This window comes from Toxotes jaculatrix, chromosome 8 (genome assembly GCF_017976425.1).
Source record: "Toxotes jaculatrix isolate fToxJac2 chromosome 8, fToxJac2.pri, whole genome shotgun sequence".
NCBI classification, from domain to species: Eukaryota; Metazoa; Chordata; class Actinopteri; family Toxotidae; genus Toxotes; species Toxotes jaculatrix.
The window spans coordinates 28,119,607-28,144,334 of NC_054401.1; the positions used below are offsets into that span (position 1 = coordinate 28,119,607).

General features: G+C 40.7%; 2 protein-coding genes across 5 annotated transcripts in view; both read left to right on the forward strand.

Annotated features, from left to right (window-relative positions):
- The window catches only part of cdk14 (cyclin-dependent kinase 14), a 153,336-nt gene extending 141,223 nt beyond the window's left edge, over positions 1–12,113 (forward strand). For all 4 annotated transcript variants that reach the window (XM_041043469.1, XM_041043470.1, XM_041043471.1 and 1 more), the window contains one exon: positions 8,491–12,113. The gene's annotated coding sequence lies outside the window, so the exon portion shown is untranslated. The remainder of the gene's footprint in view (positions 1–8,490) is intronic.
- Positions 12,114–16,576: 4,463 nt separating this feature from the next.
- Positions 16,577–20,722, forward strand: fzd1 (frizzled class receptor 1). Its single transcript, XM_041044529.1, has one exon. The coding sequence runs from the start codon at positions 16,911–16,913 to the stop codon at positions 18,570–18,572; it is 1,662 nt and encodes a 553-aa protein (XP_040900463.1). The 5' UTR covers positions 16,577–16,910; the 3' UTR covers positions 18,573–20,722.
- Positions 20,723–24,728: the final 4,006 nt, after the last annotated feature.

The following is a 24,728-nucleotide window of genomic DNA, read 5'->3' on the forward strand; positions in this document are numbered from 1 at the left end:
ATTGAGTATGTAAATTTAATGCGCAGAATACAGTGAAATTTCAAAACAACCTTTTTCTTTTTTTTAAAAATCCAGACTGATGGTACGATTACAGCAGAATTATCAGTTGTTGTTGGCTCTGCCCAGCACTTTAATCTTGCAGGGTGTGCTCGCGGCCCGTTGCAGCCTCCGGGGGGGGGAGGCTGCTAGCAGGGCTTTACACTTGGTCTTCTTACTATTTTTCTTGGCACAGTTGCCTGAAATGCAGAGAGACACAGATTTTACTTGCAAACACCCCGAAACAGCTACTGAAACTGTCGTGGGAATGATGATGAATTTAATAGAGCCTTTCACCACAAGCTTGGCAAACATTCAGCTGGCTGAACAAAGCTAACTGCCCTCAAATGAAACACCCTAACTTGTAATTAAGCCAAGTTTCCAAACTGCTTTTCTCTCTCCCCCAGTTGCCTTCCAGAGGCATGCAGTCAGGCACAGCTTATAACAGAAGGAATTCAAAAATATATCCATGTAATTACTTTAACATAAACTGATATTACTGTATGTTGGAGACTTGTTTATGGAAAAGCCCAAGTAGAGATAATATAAGACTTATGTAGCTGTGACTCTGTTCTAAACCTACAAGAATGTGCAAATAGTGGAGAGTAGGGATGGGTTCTGAAAGCTGGTTCTATTGTAGATCTGGTTCCAAGTTGGTAAAATACCCAGATTTGTTCAGATCTCTGGCCAGTGAATTCCTTGTTGAATCTTTATTCTCGGTTTAGTTTGTTCCTTTTGTCTCTCTCTCTCTCTCTCTCTCTCTCTCTCTCTCTCTCTCTCTCTCTCTCTACAGTCCAAGCATGGCAAAGATAAATAGACTGGTAATGTACACAAAGACAGGATAACTCAGCGACTCTGTTGTTAACAACAAACATGGCGGACAAGCTTAAACAAACCAAAGTCAGTAAAACAACTACAAAGCGCATACTTGGTCCAAAAATCTATATTTAAAATGATTCTGTTATTAAAACGATGAGAAGTTAGATCATTAAATATCAGGTTGTATTCTTTGTCACATTAAAAATTTTAAAATTGTTTTGTTACTTCACTGAGTGAAAGAGAAACAGAACTGGATTCAGATTTGATAAAATACTGTCAAAACCTATCGCTAGCGGAGAAGTACACAGTGCTTAGTGTTACTATTACATACTCCCATAGCATCCCATGAGTTACAATTAGCCAGTTTCCAGCAGAGAACCATGTGAATAATATATGGAGTGCTTCAGATTTCATTCTATAGTTTTCTATACACTGTTTGTTCTACTGATGTTTGTCTGGTGTTTTACACCAGTTGTTTTTCTTGTGTCTTGATGTTTAATGTGACCAACATGAGAAACCCACAAAAACAAAGGACTCATATGTACTAACTTGCTTGTTTCTCATATTCTACTGATTCTATGAATCCATTCTCTTTCATTCTAATATATAAATATATATAAATATAAATATATATAAATATATATATAAAAATCTGTCTGTAGTCAGGGGGTGAACACAAGTTTCAAGTTTCACGTTTGAACAGAAGTATACTGCAGTGGAGGCTCTAATGTACATCGCTCAGTTTGGTTTCTGCTCGATCAGTCCCCAGTCAGTTTTCAGACTGAAACGTCTTAAGAAATATTGGCTGGATTGTCGTGTAATTCTGCTTAGATATCCGCAGTCCCCAGTGGATGAATCCCAAAACTTTGCTGACTCCCTGACTTTTCCTGAAATGACACAGTCAGGTCACATTCTTTCACTGTCCAGTAAAATTCTCCTGACTGTTTTGGATGGATTGGTACAGAATTTGGTTGCAGCATTTATGGTTCCATGAGGATGAACCTTACTGACTTTGGCAATTCTCACACTCTTCCTGTGGTGCAAAAGCAAGGTTGACGCTCTTAATTCAGAGTGAACTGTCATGTCACCTAGTGTAATGATAGCCATAGTATTTGGTGTAGACATTCGTGTTCCCCACAGGATGATCATCTAGCTCAGCTTCAGGCTGTCCAGTACTTTGGTTTATCTCAAAGCCCTTCAAGATCTGAATACAGAGTCACAGAGCTGCCCCCATGACCACAGATGCTTTATCTTGCTGGGAAAAAAAAACAAAAAAACATGGTGTGTTGGATGGTGTGATTTCAGCTGCACACCTGTGAAAATTTGCACACCTTTAAAAGATAAAATCACAGGTGTGCTTTTTGTACATAGATACATACCTTAGTATAAAATCTCAGAGAGCTTTAACCACTGACATGGATTTTGTTCATGTTAATAAGACAGTGTTGTACACAAGCTCCTGATAAACCACAGGTGGGGGGAGGTGAAGAAAGGAGTGGGGTGGCGTCGGCCGACTGAGTCTGTCTGTGTTGTCAACATGGTCTTATAGGGGAATGAAAACACACCCAGACTCTTAACAGGACGTCAGCTCTACATGCTCTGTACTCACACCGTTCTGTCTGCTCTACTCAAATAACACACACTATAGACCCAGCAGCCTGTTTGGACTCAGGCCTGAAACATAAGCCCACACCTTTCATTAAACCTGCGAGTACTGAGGCTGATTTACACTCTGTTGAATACACCTTCCCTGCAGAGACAAGCATTCCCATGCTGAGCTCTGTACCAGAGGGGGAATCTTCTCCCAAGATCAAAAACACTAAAGCTAAACAGTGTTATTTGTTCTCTGCATTAGACCCACAATAAAAAGTTTCTGTTTCTCTACGCCCTGTGTTTTTCCAGCTGTAAATACCCATCTCACTTTCTTTTCTTGAGGTTTTCCTGCCCTCCTCAAATTCACCAATTTTGGCTCAAACAACAGTGTCTGTCTGCTTTAATCTTTTTTATTAACATTTCCCTGAATGGGTTGCTTTTTTTTTTTTTTGTTCTTAAGAGTGTTACAGGGATCATCATCATCACATGCTGCTCCTTTTCTCTCCAAACACACCTTTGGAACTTGTGACCAAAGAGCTCAGTTTTAACTTCATCTGTCCACAGTACCTGTTTCTTAAAGGACTCTGGCTTATCCAGATGTTGCTTTGCAGACTTCGGATCAGGACTTTTGTAATGATGTTGCAACTAAGCTTTCTATCTAATGACTCTTCCATGTAGACCCTGTTTGTGCGTCAGTGCTACACAGTGGAAAGGTACAACACCACTCCTGCAGCAGTTAAACCCTCCTGCATCTCATCTGCAATCATTTGGGGGGGTTTGGCTTTAAATGCATTTTAAGCAAGGGTCATTTTTGCCATGTTGCATTCAATTCACACACACCCACACACACATACAGACATATACAGTAAGGTCCAAAATGGAGACAGTTGTCTCAGATGGGATGGATTTAACCAGCAGGAGACCAGCTGATGTAGAATAGCAGGTCACATTAACAGTGAAACCTGTAAATGCCAGTCATTGTCTCCTCATGGCTCCTGACTTTACGACAGAGTCTGCTCGCTCAGCTTTACCCTCTCTGTTTAAATCTCTTCCATACTAACGTTTCACCTGTCAAATGCACTGACCCTGCTTGTTCTTCTTTATTTTTCTTTCCCTGTCACATTCTAATTCTCTCCTCCGCCAATGTGTGTCCTCCACCCTCCTCTCAGTGTTTCCATCACCTTACATAAACCCCAGTGAGAGGGAAGTCAGCCATGCCCCAGACAAGAAAAACATACCCCCATACAAGGATTTATGGAATGGGAACCTGGCGAACCCCAGCAAATGGGTGTGTTTCCGAGTTCGTGGATGAAGGCTTTTCCATTCTCTGACCCTCAGCATACACTCATTACTCCTCGCCACAGCTCCACACACAGCAAAACACAAGCTAAGCTGAGGAATGGTGGTAATTTAGCTTTAACTGCACTTTAAGTGAGATTGCAGTGATTTTAAAATAGGTCATAGTGTCACTCCAAATCAGTGTCCTGGGTTTGCAGAGAAAGTCTTAATGTGCCATTACGGTCCAACTCCCATTTCAGAACCTCTTCTAACCCTGCCAGCAGCACAAATATGTGGACAGCACTGAATACTTTGACTGTTATGGGGGAATTTCTGCAGAAAATACTACATTGTTGCTACTTTCAAAACTTTCTTTCAGGTGTCCTTTATTATTTTATTCCTATTAGCAGAAAGTCTGGTCCACATGTTCAGTAATTTGTTCAAGGGCCAGTGAAGGTCTTTGGATTGACAAATCAGAGCTTAGAGGACTGATTTCAAAATGTGATGGATGTGGGTGAAACGAGTGTAGCTCCACAGATTGTTCTGAGTCTACTTACAGGAAATAACACAATTATTGAATCAACACAAAAACCTTTAACCGCTCCTAGCAACCACTAGAGTGTTGCTAGACTTGTTGGGATCGGCTTTAAAGGGGTCACTGATGCACAGCGTGGCAGCCGTCCTTGCCACATCAACCTGAAGACCTCAGTCCATGCAGGAATGTGTGCATATCTTGCACCTACACTGTAAGAGCCACATGTCAGTGGGTAGAGTACATGTAAGTGAGCGTGAGCAGAGCTGTTTCTATAGGTTAGTTTCACTGTATCAAATGCTTTTTGAGTTAGTGTTTGTATGTTGAATGTATAGCTGTGAATGTGGGAGCGCAGGGTTCCTGTGTCTGTGCAGAATTTGGTGGATGGTGTGATTCCAGCGATTAACTGCTGATTCTAGAGAAATAGAACAGAGAGAGTGTGCTGCCAGGACACGGGCTAATAGGAAACACATGAATGTGCAGCATTAGGGTAGGCTCTCTGTGGTCTAATGTGTGTGTGTGTGTGTGTCTGTGCAATTGTGTCTATGCATGCTTTAGACTCATATTCAGTAACTCTGGCTCAGACAACTTAGGCAAGAAAAAAAAAAAAAAAACCAAGAAGAAAGTGTTTGTGTTAGAGCAGAGAGAACTGGCACGGCTGCGAGCTGTGGAGCTGAGTGTTCATTTTCCCTGCTCCTACCAACTGGATGTGAGACACAGAGGGAGGATTTTCATCTCTATTCCTATCCACTTTGATAGAACCAGTTTTGGCATGTTTGGCATGAAAACAGTCAAACATGATCACCCTCAGTTATTCTGCTGATCTCGTCCCCGTCAAGTCAGAGTCACTCGTGTAGCTCATGTTAGCCTGTCGTGTTCAGAAAGCGAAGCAGAAATGGTGTGTTAGGGCTGTGAGCCATGAGCATGAAGCTAAAACAACTTTCCCAGCGAAAGCAAAGTGTAGGTCAACAGGCAGAGGAATCTGCTGCTCATGTAGCAGGAGGCCCCAAGGTGCTGCTGACTCACAAACCCTCCTGTTCATTCTGTGCTGTCCTTCTACAGTGAAATCAGTGGCATTGGTGTCCTTATGTTCATCCACACGTTGTATATCTCAGATAGCTGTGTTTCTGGCCACCTCTCGAAACATTAAAAGATAATGCACAGAGCTGAGGAAAGCTGCTGAGTAAAGCCATGCTGCAAATGGCTGAAACTAGATTTCACATTTGCATGATGTTTCTGAAACCACGTTGCTCCAGAAAATCGTCGGTAACCATCAGTAGTAGATTTTTCCACTGCCCATCTGGGGCTTATTACGGTTTCCACAAGTGCTGTTAGTGCTAGCTCTTTGATCAGTCAGGAATCAGGGAAAGTTGTGTGTTTGGGTTCCAAGAGATGACTTATAACAGAGGATGGTAGAGGGCGGAGGGAATGAAACAGAGGAAGAGGTAGATGAAGAGCGGGAGGGGGGTGAGTTGGTAGAGGCAGGTTGGTGGACAGCAGATTTCCACTCTGGTCTTTTGTTAAAGTTCATAGTATCTACAGAAATCTACAGAGCAAAAAAACTGTTAGCACGTATCAGTCAAATTATAGCTCAGTGCCATCCAATGACCCAGCATGTCCACAGTTCAGCATCCAGAGTTTCACTTCATTAAATTCCTTCCTTTCTTACTGCCACGGTGTGGATCAGTGATTTTCAATAAAAGGCTAAAATTCGAAGGAGAGAAACTTCTTGATTTATTTTCACAGAGTCAGTGGCATCACCTGCATGGGGCATAAAATAGCTGGAGTTTGGGTTTATAGTTCAAAGGAGAAAACAAAAATCAGTGTATTTAGAGAACAGTGAGGAACAATAAGGCCAAGAATAGCTCAGAGAAGAAGGAAGGAATCAGGCTTTATTGTTGATAGGATCTAAAAAAAAATATAAAAAAAAAAAAGCCTCTGCCTGGCTGAGGACGTGCATAGTTAAATCAATCAATTATTTTTGATGTGAAGAGGAAAGAAAGTCTGGTGCTAAATACATGAGGAGGATAAATAAAGTCATAAAACCAGTCACAATATGCAGTTAAACATTTCAGATAATTTAGTCCGTGTCATACCACCTTAAATTATCCAGTAAATGACACAGACCCTCTTTCTTCAGTGACATGGGACATTAAATGACATCGTTATCTGCATATAAATGGACTTTGGTTTGTAATTCAAAATTCACGATAAATTCTCATTGCGAAGGAACAGTTCCCCTCCCACACTCCTGTCACCTGACACAGAAGTGAAAGAAAAGCATTTAAAATAATATATAAGAAATATACAATTAAAAACAAAGTTTAAAACAGAAAAGGGAGCTGAAGACGAGCGTATCCTGAAAGATGTTTCATGACATTTACAGGGATTATTATACTAAACTCTTTCAATTTCTGTTAGGTTTCAGAAATACATATACTTTTATAAGTGTTTTTGTTTCCCTGTCTATTGTTGTGCACTTGCTTGTCCCAACACAGATCATTTTAGGGATTTCATTTTTTTTTTTGGAGGGGGGGGAGGGTGAGACTGTCTCTATCAAAGGACAGCTAGCAGCTGGCCACGCCTGCTAAATCCTCCCTACAAAACCCACCCACCAGGTCCATCTGCTTTCCAAGTGGAACCCCCTGACACACACACACACACACACACACACACACACACACACACACACACACACACACACACACACACACACACACACACACACACACCTACTTGCTGCTCTTTGAACCCAAGAGAGCAGAAGCCTACATCTGTTCTTAGTACATCAGATCCCTTAAAGACAATGAAATCCTTGTGTGTGACCGTGTAGATACGATAGAGACGACACTCGTTCACTCACACACAGCTACTGTATCTCTACACACACACACACACACAGGAACGCTGCTACACTGCTGCAGTGGCCTTGACCTTGACAGCTGGGCCCGTGGTTGTTAACTGTTCACACAACAAGCTGTTAACCTGTAGTTATTGAGTGTAAGTGAACTTTCAGGTTAGCGGCTACATGAGTTCACACGAAAGTTTTTGTGTGTGTCATCATGACTATCATCCCAACGACACAATGATTTTTAAATGCCTTTTCAAAATGGCCACTCAAATCAAAATGGGACATGAATGCATGTTAGCGAACTCCTGGATCTCATGTCTGATTTTTGGCCCTGGGTGTTTCTTACAGCTCTTGAAGTTTGGTCTGCTGCTGTCACAAAGACAAATATAACACATGCTCAGACCCAGAGCTCAATATAGAAACACAAAGCCTCTGAAACATGCTGATTAAGTCTCTGACACAAATAATGAAATCATTTGTTTTATGTTCATTATTTTATTTTCAGAGTGAGAAACTTTTTACGGTGTTAGCTTGTGATTTGTTACTCAACTCAAACGGATGTCATTAAAGCGACAGACTGTTCTTGAAAGAAAAAAAAAAAGATTTTCAGACCGACCTTGACTTTAACCATTGACTTGTCATGTAAAGTGGACTTTAGCTCTTTGATTTGGAATGAATGAAGGATTGTAGTTGTTCCAGTAAGAGTCGACAGCAGAGTTATCTACAGAGCCGGGTCGATGTCTATGTAAAAGGGTGAGTCAATATGGCAATATAGAGGGATCTCTGTTTAAAAGGGGATAGAGACAGAATATGAGGCACTAAAGAAGAAAGTCAGGTTAGAAAGAGACCTGAGAGAGGCAATGGATTATTTATTAGTCCACAGCTCCCCCCTTCATCCTTTACTCCTCCTCTTTCTCTGCTCACTCCTCCCCTTGTTCCTCCGCTCCCTCTCCCTCTTCATCCTCTCCTCCTCCTTGTCCTGTACTCTCTCCACCCCTAACCCAGTTCTCTCCTCCCTCAGGTCCTTCCCTTTTTACTCCCTGCTGCCTCTTCCTCTTCATCCTCTCCTCTCCCTCTTGGTCATCTTCCACTTTCTCCTCATCTTTAACTCCCCAATCCTCCCAACTGTCTTTGTTTGTCTCTGTTTACTTTTAATAAAAGTAGTCCTGCACTTAGAATTTTATTTAAGTAAAAGTAGAAAAAGAATAAGCATCAAAATAAAATACCAAGAGTAAAAGTACCATTTAATGGTACAGATGATAAAAATGGAGATACTTTATGTACTGCTGGGTGGCTTGTAAATTGGCTTAATATTTTTTTGCCATAATATTTTTTACAATGTGTTACTAACAGACTGTTTTTCCTTTTGTCTGTGTTTCAGGTGGCAGTTGTTGGAAAAAAAAAAAAAAAAAGATGAGGACAGAGATGCTGAGATTGAAGATCCAGACGAATGAAAGAGCCCCAGTTCTCTTTATTTATTACCTTCACAATATGTGTGAGCGGGTGTGCGTGTGTGCGTGTGTGTGGTGTGTGCATGAGAAAGAGAGCGAGCATTGAGAACATACGAATGCACGTGTGCATTAGGACCGTACGTAAGATTTCAGCCTATCATTTGCAAATTTTGTTTACTTTTTATAAGGTTCCAATAACTCATATATCATTATCACAGTATAAACAAAATGACTTTACTATTGGTACATATTGTGTTTTGTGTTTGTAACTAGCCTCCTATTTAAGAATGTATATTTGTATGTATGATATACTCATCTAGAAACTATATAATGGACAGTTTTAATATTGCTTCACCTTCTCACCACTTTATTGTTCTGCCAGGACACGAATCAACAAACACATATCAGAGACATGCAAATGAGCAAAAACACATCTACAAAACAAAAACAATGCAGTCAGCTCACAGCAACATGAATCCAAGAAGGGTTGGTTTGCCTTTTCTAATTTGTGCAACAGCAAGCAACAGTAATAATGATAACAATAATAATAATAATAATGATAATAATAATGATAATAATGGAGGGCTCTCAGGTGGTGGAGCACGTCGTCTGGCGGCCATATTGGAGGTCCTTGGTTTTGTGGTTCTTGAAAACAGCTCATGTTCCTGTAAATGTAGAAGTGTGCTGACCCAGCAGTGGAGACGTGGTTTATTTGCATCCGCTTTAAAGGCTGAGCTTAGATTTTAATGACTGTGGCTGATTGATTTTTTTTTTTTTTTTTTTTTTTTTTAATTATTAACATAATGTTAGCTTGTTAGCTAGCAAACTGTGGTATTTGTCAGGTCACCATTTTGGTATCAATCTGATTTAAAGTGCACATCTATTTGCTAGTAGTAAATAGTAAAACTGTTAGCAGTTCTATATGAACGTAGTAATCCTTGTCAGCTATTTCACTTCCTTACCTTCCAGGTTGCATATGTGGACATTCTTAAAGGAAATGTAGGCTATTTATCGCGGCCTTATTTTCGTAGTTTTGACCATCATTCTGAACAGTTATCAAAAGATTTCACTCAGATTTAGAGAGAGGAATCCATTAGAAAGATGGCCAAAACTGCAAAAGTAAGACCCTGGTTGTAGAGAAATATTAGTTAGAAGGATTCTCCTTAGAATTTCCAACGGACCTCCATGATGGAGCCAGATCTGGCTGATATTTTTTTTTTTTTGTGTGTTTTGTGTTGCGACTGAAAAGCCTCTCGAACATAAATCATCTCTGCTGGAGATGTTGACGGTGCACACATAACAGGGACAGCACCAAACCAGTGTGCACAAGAACCCAGACGCAACACTCTAATGGACAACAGCTGTAACTGTGTGTGTCTGATAGAGACGTGTGAGTGTGTGTGTGTGTGTGTACTAGTGAGTGCATTAAACATGGGCAATAGCTAAGCATTGGTGCTTCCATCCATGTGGCAATAGGCTGTGTGGCCTATGGTTTGATTTGGCCCACGACAATCCTCATTTTCACTTTATTTGATACCATTTAAATGATCTGCAATATTCTATCCGAAACAGATGATCTATGTCAATCACTGCAACTTTTTGTTCAGTTTTAGGAGTCAAATGTGATATTAATCTGGAGCTTTACTTACCTGATAAATTAGGCAAATGTAGGGATGAGTGCTTTGCAGTGTGCGGTTGTGTGTGTGTGTGTGTGTGTTTGTGCAGTATGAGTAGTTTAGGTGGTGTTTAACTTTGATCAGTCCCTCCACCACCAACATGTCCTCTCACGCAGAGATTTCCCCCATATGTGTGCTATACTCAACATCCTACATGTTCTAAGTGTTTTGGAACTTTCTATGACACCATGACCAAGGTTGGCTGTATAATGTGGTATCATCTGCAAAGATGTTGATACAGTTTTTGGTCTTTCTTTTGATGTTTTGTGTGAATATATCTGAATATTACAGCTTAAACATATGGTAATAATTGTGAAGTACTATCAATACAATGGCTTCCTCTTTATCAATCAGTTTGATATTGACTGAAACAATAATTTTGGCCCTACACTGTTGATTAGCCGAAGAGGTGAGGCTGCAAATGTGAAGCCATGGAGAACTGGCAACTGTGGATACTCATCATATCTGTCCACAGCCTCTTAAACACACACACACACACACTTACAATATAGCTATCTTGCCTGCTAGGATACACTACCTTCACCTATCTAGTCCTATCAGCTACAGTACAGTTTAACCCTCAACCCCTCCAGCTGGCATTGGCTTTGCAGGTTGTCACATTCGTGGATAGGTTCTGTTTTTCACATGTCCAGATTAATACAGTACTCACATAAAGTAATCACCCCCCATTTCTCCAGTCATGAGGTGATACTTTCATAGAGTGACTACACTGTAAGAACTTTTCAGCAAAGTCTACAAACATAGTTCTGTGTGGAAATACATTCTGCATTAGTAGAATCGAACTGTTATCTCCACCTCCGTGTAAGTCCAAATATCATAAGGTAAAAAAGCGTGTGTTATGGACACAGACGGGGTGAATAAATGGTGATGGACGTGAAGCATGTGACATTAACATCACTTCAAATGATCTAAAAATAAAATGGCGGCTGTAGCCGTCCTCTAACTGCTACATGAAACAAACATAAATGCCATATGTCCATCTTGTTTTCCTCAGGCTTTTCCAGAGTTTGAGGTTGCCATTAATGGTACCAGGCTGGAGAATTGGTTCCACCAATTGCTCTGAATTTCGATGTAAGCAACTCTGAATATTTGCGCGACAGTAGCAGATTTTCTTATGATGAATTTTTTTTGGAAATATGATTCAAATTTGTGCAAACATTTGGATGGAAACTTGGCTGCTGAATTTTCGTTTCGGCAGAATGCATTTTTCCACAGAGCAAGGACTGTGGATTTTGTCCTGTATCTTTTACAGTGCAGTCACTCAATGAGGCGATGGCTTTACAATTACAGAGACCCATAGCTCTGTCAACATAGATATAGCATAATATCTGAACTTAGCTTTTAAAGGAGGAAAAGCAAAGAGAAGGAATTGGAGTATAATTGCATTTTATCATGACTGTGTGCCAGTCTAGCTTTTCTGACCATAGAGAGTAGTGGTTCTGGGGCAAAAAATAAAAAATTATGGGCTAAACTCTCCTCAATAGTGTTTTGAAAATGCACTTTAAAGAAAAATCAGCTTGCCATTACATTCCAGCCTGTATGGTCAATTTTATGCACTTGCTTTGCCCTGAAAGATAAAATTAATAATATATATATATGTATGTATACATATAAATATATATATACATATATATATACACAGACACACACAGACACACACAAATAATGTAAATATTGTCCGTGGTTTTGAACCTTTACCACAGATTGAGGAGAGCTTGTAGAAATGCTGTACTTGAAGTTATCTGGTGGCTTTTCAGTGACATCCCCCGGGCTGTGATTGTGCAGCGCAAAAAAAAAAAAAAAAGGGGGAGGAGAGGCGATGGGTAATGCCAGTAAAGCGCCGTGACAGAAGACTGTAAATACCATCGAACTGTGCCCAGCCTTGTGTGGCTTTAAGGGATTGCAGACAGTATTAGTAGCTGAATAATTATTTTTGGTATGCCCCCCCCCCCCACCCCCCCACCCCCCAACACTATTACTTCTGTGGAGCTTTAGCAGCCTGCAGTCTTGTATAAAACTTGTACTTTTGAGTCCTGTGTGGGCAGGGTTCCTGAAGGCACTCTGTTCAAACTTGAATGTTCTTCATATATTTCGAATAAAGTCCAGTGAAGGAAAGACCAGGTGGAATTGCACATTTATCACTGTGACAAGACAAATGATGAAATCCATAGAAAATCAAAGGTGGAAGTTGAGAAGGTGGTGGTGACCCACCTTGTATGAAGTGAAACAGTGGTGCTTCCACTAGAAATGTATACAGAATTGCAAATGTCCCCTTAATGCTATCAGAGACAAGTCATATATGAATGATAATAATGATGAATTATAAATATAAGGTGTCTATTTTTGGCATTCTTTATCATGTGGACAGAAGTGGTGTTGGTAGGGAAAACGTATAGATTGGATCCAGCGTGCATCCTCGCTGTGCTGAACACTGAATCTGTGTTTGCAACTTTTATCAACAAGTCTTCTCTCACATTTTATTTTTTTTTTTCTTTTTTTCTTTTTGTATGCTGCACTGAAAATACATTGGTTTGGAAAACAGAAGTGTCATCAGTCACTTCATCAAGTGAAACAATATAGTATACAGTAGAATAGCTGTTGCATTATTTGTTACAATCTGTATGTAATGTTATTATGGAAGATGTAATGTCCTTCTGTAAATGTTGTTTAATGTTGTTTTACCTGAAATAAAATTTATTAATGCTTCAGATGTGTCAGTGGAGCAGTTTTCCACAAGATCTAAGGCCCATAGCTGTACTGGTTCCTTGTCCAGGTTCTAAGGCATCATAGAGACAGGGGAACGCCGAGGGTGTGTTACTCCAGCTTCCAGTACTTTTGGAACTGCACATGGAAACTTTTTAAAAGATAGTGTTTGTGTTTTCTGCATGTTTCTACTTCATCATTACAAACATTTTCTAAGGCCTTCTATAGTATTTTAAACTTATTTTCAATTCCTTCCAAGCAGGCATTGATTGAAATCTTGTTTCACTGGGTAATGCAGTACAGGACTTTCAATTCAAACTATAAATCTAACATTTACAGCTGAATTACCATGCAAGAAGTAATATAAATGGCAACACTGGAAGCAAACAGTTACACAGTAGACATGATGTCCACCCTGATAGATTCTAACTCTTAAGTCTGCAAGTTCATTTTTATTTTTGTAATTAGGAAACCATAGCTGCGCTGGCCTCTGTGGGTTGAAAGGCATAGGTCTGCTGGACCTCTTCTCGCTCCCAGTTGTGAAGTTGGGTGTGAGCAAGGTGTGGTGTGGCTTCTTTGTGAGACCGTACCCAAGAGTGATGTAGCTATGAAGTGTGGTGATACGCTACAGCACTGCTGCACAGGGTGAGGGGGAAAAAAGCATGTTGTCACCACTGATCAGCACAGCAAGCAGGATTCTTACACTGGGTGTAGTTAGTTAGTATTTCTGCTTTTAGTGGCCTTCAGTTCCCACAAATCCAAAGTCTTTGCAGGTTAATGTTGCTCAAATATCATATCGGCAATATTGTAATGACCTGTTTCTGACATGAAAACAGCTTTTACACGAACATCCAATTCATAAGTATGTCTTAGAAACCCGGATTTTTCTGAAAGCTCTCATTTATATCAGGCTTGATGACACTTAATAACACAGATGTGTCTGAAAACCCAACAAATATAGACACTTCACATGAGCCTAAGTCTGACATTCCAGGTAGTTAAACCCAGATTAAATGGATATAGTGCTCTGTCAAAGCACCGTAATTTTAACTCTAACACTATCAACTCTATAATCATACAGGTGTCTTGAATTGTCTGATTACCCTCACAGGTGGCAGACAGTGGAGTGTCTACCACGCATCTCAAATGCGTAGATAGTTGAGACACTGGCGTAGCAACATTTAAATGGACAGTACAATCGACTAGAACCTGAGGACAAAAAGATCATCTCATACATTCTGGTAACATTAGCAGTTCTTATGCCTCTCTCCTCTCTACAGCCCAAGGAAGAAAATCTAGCATTCCTCTGTCAGTGTGCATTTTACACTACTTGCTTCTTTCCTCCTGCTAACAGATAGACTGGCTACGGTGCCAGCTGGAATGAATTGCTCTCATCTTGCCTGCATTACAGATTGTATGTATTTTTCCACCTTCAGCTGATTTCTCCATTCAAACATATATATATATTTTTTTGTACGAGGGCTGATTGCTGGAAGTTATGTCTTGGTACTTGGAAATAACATGACACATAATCTCAAGCTGCATTCTCTGTGTGCACAGCAGCAGCAGCGTATCCTGCATACTTGATTTCAGCGCAGCAGATTCCAATTCACGTCAAGGATTTACACTGTGAGGAGATGAACCATTGAAAGGATGGTGATTAAAACACAACTAGACATAGACAGGCACTGACAAACACTGGAGGACATCGAGAAAAGAGGGTAAAAGAATGTGAGATACATATGCAGCCAGTTCTTGTCAGAATGTTGACAAAACTTCACCTGTTTCTGAAGCCACAAGTTACCATGGTCACGCTCATTTTGTTCAATCCAATTTCAGTCTTTTTCTTGTGACTACTGGTTATCTTGTTATCTGAACAGCAGGTTGATAAGATATTTGTGCCATTATCTTGAGATAATTGGACAAACTCTTCATAGTTTAGACAATTATCTGATTAGGATAACAATAATTAATTTGTATATATCAGATTGAAAAAAGCATTAGCAACCATAGCAATCTGGGCTTCCGTAGAAGGCCTATGAGAGAGGAAAAAATATTGTCAACATTTGGAAATGATGACAGATGACTGTACTGATGCTTCTTACTGCATTAGACAATTAAAAACAAACACAGCAAATTTATTTTTTAATTAATCTTTCTATTTTTTATTCATCTTTTTGCTTCTATTTCAACTGAACTGTTTGGAACTGTAAGGAAAATAAACAGAAAAAAAAATCTGGAAGCACGTGACTCATATTTGAAATGTGAAAGAAGCAGTAAATGTGAAGTGTACATGATTTGTAGTTAAGCAGGTAAAACTTGCAAAAACACCGGTGGGTCCTTTAAGATGCTTGGCTGCGCGGTTCATCCAACATTCATGCCAAAAACAGAGCAGAGTGCAGAGGTGAACTGAAACGAACCTCTGCGATTCAGGCAAACATTAGGAAAAATGCAGACCCTCCCTAACCCCCATCTGTTAGGTTCTACTGGGAGACAGATCAGAGAGAGAGAGAGAAGGAGAGGGAGCGAGGGAGAGAGAGAGAGAAGGAGAGGGAGCGAGAGAGAGAGAGAGAGAGAGAGAGAGAGAGAGAGAGAGAGAGAGAGAGAGAAAGGGACATCTGTAAAGCCAGTAAAACTGAGACAGAAGTAAACAGGAAGTTGCCAGTGCAGATGTAGTTTAGTTCACTGGTTATAACCCACACACAATGTACTGCTACTACTACGACTGATAGAGTTTAGAAAGACAGTCTACACCCAGTGAAATTCAGTTTTTTTTTCTTTTATATTTTTGACAGCTAGTGAATACAACTGTACCTTACCTTACATAGTGACACTTTGGGAAACTGTTGAAATCATTTATTAAAACACAACTCTTAATTGCTTTTATGCTAATACACACACACACACACACACACACACACACACACACATATATATACAGTGCTTACCAAATTTATTAGACCACCACCCAATGTAAGGTCAGCTTAGAAGTTCTTTAACCAAAATGAATGATATTTTTAATGCTAAAATATAATTTAAAAAATGGAAAAACTAATAAAGCACATTATTATTTCTTGATTAAGATGTCAAATAATAGTGACTTACTTGCATTACTGAACAGAAAAAAAAATCAGTTTTAGTGATTGAATGTCATGCTTGATTTTTCCTTTTTTCCGGTTATTATGTGTGGGAAAAGGACTATTTAGTTGTTTCTGTTTGTTATTTGCAAATAAATAACAAGAACAAGTTTTTGAAAGATTTCTAAAATATTTATGTTTTTTATGTTATTGTTACGTTTTTGTGGCAGGTGGTGCGCGTCTGCGATCATTAAGACCTAATCAAGAAGGCAGCGGAAAACACAAGTAAAAGATTAAATGCGATGTATACAATATTAACGCCTAAAAGAAAGTTCATATGCAACTATACGGCATTGATTACATTCATTTTATATGTAGGCTATAACCTGTATTTGAGTTTTCAAAGCCCATTCAGGACAATTGAGTACAATTCTGACTTTTATTTAGAAAGTATTAACCGGAAGCCACAGTGAATCGTGGTCTACTTGACTTCACTGGGAGCCGGAGTGAGGGAGCAGAACAGGTTAGGACGGCAGATTGACGCTGTGTCGGGCAGACTGAAGACTCCTTTCCTGGAGGGATATGCCTTATTTTTGTGGATTTCATCTGGAGAATTCGAGTTTGTGATTTAAAGGTGTGGATTTTTTTTTTTTTTACCCCCACATTCTCATATCACCTCGGCTTGGTGGGGAGCCGGGGGAAAGGACTGGTGAAATTCCTGTGGAAGAAGCTGCTTTATTTTTTTTATTTTTTTTTTACCTTGCAAAGAAACGCCAACAAAGAGCATTCAGGGAAGTAGCCTGCTGCCTGGTGAGGTAACGCAAGTTAGTTCAGCAACAAACAGAAAGTACGGCAGCGGATAAATTCTTCACCATGGCTTACAACAGGCTCCTTCGTGCGGTTTTGACTTTGTCGTTTTTTATTCTGTTCCTAAACGTGGGGATTTTTCGAGTAAACGGGCAGTACGGCGGCGGTGACCGAGGAATGTCTATACCGGAGCACGGATTTTGCCAGCCGATTTCCATTCCGCTGTGTACGGACATCGCGTACAACGAGACCATCATGCCAAACCTACTGGGTCACACCAACCAGGAGGACGCGGGACTGGAGGTCCACCAGTTCTACCCGCTGGTGAAAGTCCAGTGCTCCCCGGATTTAAAGTTCTTCCTCTGCTCCATGTATGCGCCCGTGTGCACGGTGCTCGAGCAAGCGCTGCCGCCGTGCCGCTCTCTGTGCGAGCGCGCGCGGCAGGGCTGCGAGGCGCTCATGAACAAGTTCGGCTTCCAGTGGCCCGACAGCCTCGCGTGCGAGTCCTTCCCGGTGCACGGCGCTGGAGAGCTGTGCGTCGGCCAAAACATGTCGGACCGCACCGAGTCTGAGAGCCCCGGTCCGTACCCCACGGAGCGCATACCTGAGGGCCCAGATAACAGTCAGTTCAGGTGTCCGGCCTCGCTCAGGGTGCCTCCCTATCTGAACTACCGCTTTCTCGGGCAGGAGAACTGCGGCGCTCCCTGCGAGCCAAAGAGATCCCACGGGATAATGTACTTCAGCGAGGAGGAGCTCAAATTTGCGCGGATATGGATCGGCATCTGGTCGGTGTTGTGCTGTGCTTCCACTTTATTTACCGTGCTGACCTACCTGGTGGACATGAAGCGCTTCAGCTACCCAGAGCGACCAATCGTCTTCCTCTCTGGCTGCTACACTATGGTGTCCATCGCCTACATCGCTGGATTTTTACTGGAGGACAAGGTGGTTTGCAATGACAGATTTGATAATGATATAAGGACTGTGGTGCAGGGCACTAAAAAGGAGGGCTGCACCATCCTCTTCATGATGCTCTACTTCTTCAGCATGGCCAGCTCAATCTGGTGGGTCATCCTGGCTCTCACCTGGTTCCTGGCAGCGGGGATGAAATGGGGCCACGAGGCCATTGAGGCCAACTCTCAGTACTTCCACCTGGCAGCCTGGGCTGTCCCTGCCATCAAGACTATTACCATCCTGGCTGTTGGGCAGGTGGATGGAGATGTGTTGAGTGGGGTTTGCTTTGTGGGCATCAACAGCGTGGATGCCCTGCGGGGCTTCGTCCTGGCACCGCTGTTTGTCTACCTTTTCATCGGAACCTCTTTCCTCTTGGCCGGGTTCGTGTCTCTGTTCCGCATCCGGACCATCATGAAGCATGACGGCACCAAGACGGAGAAGCTGGAGAAGCTGATGGTCCGGATAGGGATCTTCAGCGTGCTGTACACCGTGCCGGCCACCATCGTCATTGCCTGCTATTTCTACGAGCAGGCCTTCAGAGAGCAGTGGGAGAGGACGTGGATTAGCCAGACATGTAAGACGTATGCTGTGCCATGTCCTGTCCAGAACCACCCCAACATGAGCCCTGACTTCACTGTCTTCATGATAAAGTATCTCATGACACTCATTGTGGGCATCACCTCCGGATTTTGGATCTGGTCTGGGAAGACACTCAACTCCTGGAGGAGGTTTTACACAAGACTGGCCAACAGTAAACAGGGTGAGACCACAGTGTAGTGTGGTTTTACCTCAACCCTCACTCAGACTGCTTAGTGACAAACTGAATGATAATCCTCTTTATTATTTTCATTTGATCTGTCTTTGACTTACAGGAGACACTTGGTATGTTTTTTTAATGTACATATACATTTGTGAGATTTTTGTAAGTATATATTTGTATTTAAAGATTTTAAAAAATTCTTTCTTTTTTTTTTTTTTTTAATACTTTTTTCATACCTTGGACATAATGGAATTGTACTTAACCATCACCAAGAGCCAGCTGACCATCAAAGAGCCTGAGGTCTCATGACCTGACTCACTGTGGACACCACTGGGAGTATTTCACATCGAGTGTTTGCGTCTTTGATCAGTGAACTGCCTGTGAGCGGTGGGTCTATTCTAAGCAGAGTCCCGTGAAACCCAAGTGCTTCCTCGTGGCTGCCTCTTATCCTGATTAACCAGCTGTAGTTTGTTTCTGTTGTACTATTGAGCAGCAGTTGCCTGGGTCTGGAGGGAAATGCCAGCAGTCTGGGACAAGACACGGTGCACAGGTTGTGAATGTGAGCCATTGTGACAGATGGTTGTGGCCTGTAGCTCAGGCCCTGACAATTATAACATTCCTTTCCAAATAAAGCACACATAATCATGCCAGTTTAAAGGACCATGCCGGTGTTTTTGCATGTTTTACTCCTGAAAATTCAGTTTTTACTGGATTTTTTTTCCTACTTTTGTGCAAACTTTTTTTTTTTAAATGAAACATGAAAATCTGCTCACAGCGTCCAACATGGCCGAGCTTTATTTTGTTTAAATTGTGTAATTGTTGCACTGCAATGCAGATGTAAGAGCAAATTAAAATGAAAAGGCCCTGCATTATGACGCAACAATGACACAACTTTGACCAGAACAAAAGCAGGTAAAATGTTCACAGATGTATTAGCTGACAAGCTGATTTATTTACTGTGGTGAAAGGAGCTGACATCAGTGGCTGCCCAGTGGGAAGGAAAACACATTAAAAAATATAGGACATTAAAAAACAATCAACTTTAATGTAACTGACACGTACTTCAAGGTTTTAAAACATGCAAATATACTAGTATATTCCTTAACAACAGTGATTCAGAACAGCATTAGCAAGGTCTGTATTTGTATTTAGTGAACCTAAAAGTGACAAAGTGAGTTGTTAAAATACAAAGCTGGAAAAATACAGATAAAGCAGAAGACCTCTGTGTATGTTAAAGCACATTTTGAACTTAAAGCATTTTTTGTATACAGTGCTATGTAAAATCATTGGACACCCTTTGAGCCTTTACAGTATGATTTGCTGCACAATAATGTTAAAATTTCAGATTTTCTGTTACACCGAAGTAAGGCAAAATTTTATTTATTTTCATGCATTTAATTCACCAGAATGAATAAGTTGGGTGAGCAAAATCAGGTTTACGCTGTGTCATCAGAGTAGAATTGAAATTATTATTCATTTGATTAAATTGTTTTTTTTAAAGCAAACCTAATCCACAACTATACTGATAATTGATTTAATCCGTTCAGTAATTTTGGAAATAACCATCCCCAACATCTGCAGGTTCCAGCTTCTCAAATGTGGATTTGCTATGGTCATGCATGATCTTAATATTTTGGGATTTTTGGTTTTTGATTGACTAAAATCAACAATTTAAATACATGACCTTGGGTTTTGGCAAACCTTAATGGGCATTTTGTTTAATTGGTTTTTTTTGTTTTTTTTATTTCAAATTTTCTGATCATTTATAGAAAAAAGTAAATAATCTGCAGATTAATGAAAATGAAGCCTATATCAGATCAGTGGTGTCAGTGAAAAGTATCTGCTTTCATGAAAAGTAAGCTTTCATGTTATGCTGCACAGATCTGAAGTTTCGGTTGTGACTGCAGCTTTTGAACAGGATTCAGATTTGTGAATTGTACCAATTTTGACTCTTACTGCCAAAAAAAAAAAAAAAAAAAAAGACAAGAATTATTCTCAGCAGAGGCATTTTAGGGCATTTTAGGGTGTAGCATGGGTTCAGCTTCAAGATACAAGCATATTGTGGAATATGAGGCTTACTGACAATTTCGGGCTAAAGGTAGATCAGTTTAAAAAAAAAAAAAAAAAAGATCACTCTCCTCATACTTTATCAGACAATGATCAGAGAGGAAAGATACTGAACAGTAAATGCACCTTCATGTGTTTTTTTTATTTTTATTTGGTTTTCTAATTATAACATCCTCATAGCACAAGCATTGTAAATTTGCATATATACATTTGAAAAACATACTTTATAATTTTTGTCATTAGAGTCAATAGAGTTTCCTTAGGGGGTGTCCAGACTTAAACATGGCATTGTAAATACGGTTCTTTCTAGAGTTGATAATAGGAGAGGTTGTTTGTCCTGCACATATCACAAATGTTTGTAACAAAACATATTTTTGATTCAGTTTTTCCCATTATATATTCTTAACCTGGAGGTTGAATGTGTCGGTTATTGCTGAGAGGAGACTTAGGTTGATCTGCAGAGTAATGCGATCCTGGTGAACATAGCTGCGTGTGTCTGCACTGTGGGACTGAAGAGCAGCCAGCAGCTTGCATGTCTTCCACTGCAGGAGAAAGGAAGCCTTGTGTTGAAATGCAGAGCGGCTGCTGTCAGTGCAGCTCAGCTCACACACATATCATGACTTGTGTTCTTGTCAAATGCTCTTCCACACGGTGCTTCCGGTTCATAATAATCCTTTTATTGTGTTGACGGCTCTACAATAGTCATGGCTTTGAAGTAATTTCCTTTGCATTTGCTATGAAGAGAACCTTTATATTTATAGAAAATATTATATATACACACTACATTGATTTCTTTATGAGAATAAAAACAATCTCACAATTACAACTATCAAGCCTTTGTAAAATGTCTTTTTTTTTCCTTTAAAATACTAAAGAAGGATTAATTTGCCTTTAAAGGATAGGTTCAGGTTTCTTCAACTCTATCTTAATACAGTACTCACATATTATATGTGCTTTGAAAAACCTATTACAAGATTTAAAAGGAAGAGATGGGGGACAAAATTCATGATCTTTGTTCTGTGTAAAGATGCATTCACCTGAAAGGCACAGTCACACATTTATGAAATTATTTGCTAGAAATAATGTGACGGTAGGTGATAACAAGGTAACTCGACTAACTCAAACTGCTGAACCCTCAAATTAACTTTGGTTCAACGTTGTACTTGATTTTAGTCCTTATCTCTTACATTTAAATTGTATTAAAGTGTTAGTGTAAGTCTTTCAATGCACACATGAGCATGTAAGTGCTGTTAAAATGTTAAAATGTAAACCTATCCTTAAAGCTAACATGAGAATAAAAACATCAGTATCAAGTTCACCTTTATTCAGTTTAAGGATGAGCCTGGATTAGCACAAAGACTGGAGGCAAGGGGGGGGGGGGGGGGGGGGGGGCTTTGACAGTTTGGCTGTTGGTGTATTATTTAAACCTTTTAAGTGAGTTAGTCTAGCAGCTGTGCTGAAAAATGCATTTAGACTTTTAAAGAAAAAGTAGAGATCCCACATTGTGGAAATAGTACAAATGCAAGTTATTTGAGTACAAATGTATTAGCAGCTAAATGTACTTGAAATATCAAAGGTAAAAGTACTCATTGAGCAGAATGTTTATTATATTTATATAATTGTATTATTACTTATACACTAACATGGAAACAGCATGCTACCATTGTAGCTGGTCACAGTGAAACTAATTTCAGCTTGGCGAGTGCTGATTTCTGTGGTTTAGCTGTTTATGCTAATGTAGGCTAAACACGCCTCAGAGCTACACTTGTCTTATACTGGACACGCTGAGATGAATCATTTCATCTTCTAGGCATGAAGTGTGCTTCAGCAAATTGCAAGGAAACAGCATAAAAAGGAACAAATCCAGCTCGTCTTGTTTTACCTTTTCGGTGGGTTCAGATTCAAACAGTTTCGTTACTCATGTCCTGCATCACTGGAATGCAGCCTAATCCCTACAAGACCTTGTATGCGGTCGCACTAATGACTCCAGCTCTTAAAAAAGCTTTTGACCCCTGTGTGGCAGCCATGTTCATGGGTCAGCTGCCACAGTCATTGTTCCAGGCTGCTCCGCACACCATGCTGCTTCCACTTTTATCAGTTACGCAGCTTTTAAATCCACAAGCACACGGCCCTTTGAGTTCTGACATGGACTGTCGTACGCATAAGACATCTGTGAAGATTGTCCTTCTTTGTTAGAAACTGGAAACATATTTCCCCTCCTTGAACCGCTACCTTATCGTGGTGGAGGGGTTTGAGTACCCGAATGATCCTAGGAGCTATGTTGTCGGGGCTAAAAGCCCTGGTAGGGTCTCCCAAGGCAAACAGGTCCTGGGGGACGGGTCAGACCAAGAGCGGTTCAGAAGCCTCCTATGAATAGAAATGCAACAAGGCCAGTTACGTCGCCCAGTATGGCGCAGCAGGGGCCCCACCCTGGAGCCAGGCCTAGGGTTGGGGCACGCATGCGAGTGCCTGGTGGCCGAACCTCTCTCTACGGGGCCAAAGGAATGACGTGGGGCTGTCCTCCCGTGGACGCACCACCTGCAGAGGAACCATAGGGGGGCGGTGCATTGCGAATTGGGCAGTGGTCAAAGGCAGGCGTCCCTGCTTAGACTGCTGTCCCTGCGACCCGGCCCCGGATAAGCAGATGAAGATGATGATGATGGAACATATTTTTGACGCAGTAATAATGAACAGTCAGTTGTTTCTCACGGTGAGTATATATTACAGGTTTACCATAAGTCTCCTTGTATGGCATCTGCAGAGGACTTCTTATGAATTTCTTCTCCCACATGGTCTTTAATACCAATACTGTGAGCGAGACAGAGACAGACAGAAGATAGGAAAAATGGAAAAGAAAGAGCCAGTAGTTGTAAGGCTCTTTTTCTGTAAACATCATAATAACCTGTGGCTGAAGCTGTGATCAGGTCAGGGGCCCATAGTTCTGCTCTGCTCAGTAGCTTTTAAAACTCACATCTGGTTCCACTGTACAATCTGGGTATGAACATGCAGTATATTCTTTTACATATGTCAGGCTTTTAGGGCAGCTAAAGATAAAATCAGACAGCAGCATCAGTGCTCTGGCTCCTATTGCAGAAAGACAAACATCTCTCCAACAGTAGCTCAGAGTGTAGGCCTGTTTTTCCCTCCTCTTACATTTTGGTTGTATCTAACATTTCACATTCAGCCTTCAAGACTTACTGTGGTTTTTAAAAGCAAGAAAGTTTTCTTGCCAGTGGGATATGCTAATCCCTGTGGCTCTGATTGCAGTTCCCCTTGTTTCAGGGATTATCTAAAAATGCTTACCACTGTCTTGAACCAGGACAGAATGGCAGGTCGCTGCACTTGTAACAAGAAAATGATCCCCCAAACGATCCCCCAATTCTTGGGCAGCGTTGAATATACATTAACTTATTCAGTTAAAGTAAATGAACATTATCCTAAAAAAGAAATTGCCACGGACTCCCATCCTTCTTCAGTTGGGAGTAGGGCTGGTTCATTGGGCCATGGGGCGGGGGAAACCGCTTTTTATCTGCTGGATGTGTAAATAAACATCTGTTTGCTAATGAATTCACATTTCAATCTAGCAGGTAATAGTATGCCAGTGTAGTATAGTCATTGGAACAATGTCAAAGATGGCAAGGAGCACTTAAGATGCACATTAAGTTCAGCTGGGAGGGGGGAGTATAGATCATTATTATTATTATTATTATTATTGTTGTTGTTATTATTGCTATCACAGTACATTGTGAGATGATACCAGGAGCTGCACCACAATAAACATCGTATCAGGTCATTTTGTGTGGTACTTACATGAACTAAGGAGGGAGGATTTACAACATTATTTAGCACAACAAAACAGACAACAAGTTAATGACTTAACATTGCCTTATGTAACTAAAAGTGTCTGTGGAATGGGCCTGATCAATGGAACAGATGTGTAAATATGGTGGAATAGTTTTGCACATTAGGAGAAAATCATATTTTGTCCCAAGGTTTGGAATCAGGAGGCAGTTAGGTAATCATTTTGGTGCAAAAATGGGAAACAACTCAGTGAACCCTGATAGAAACTTCCTCACAGTGGAGTTAATGAAGACTTCTGCCCAACA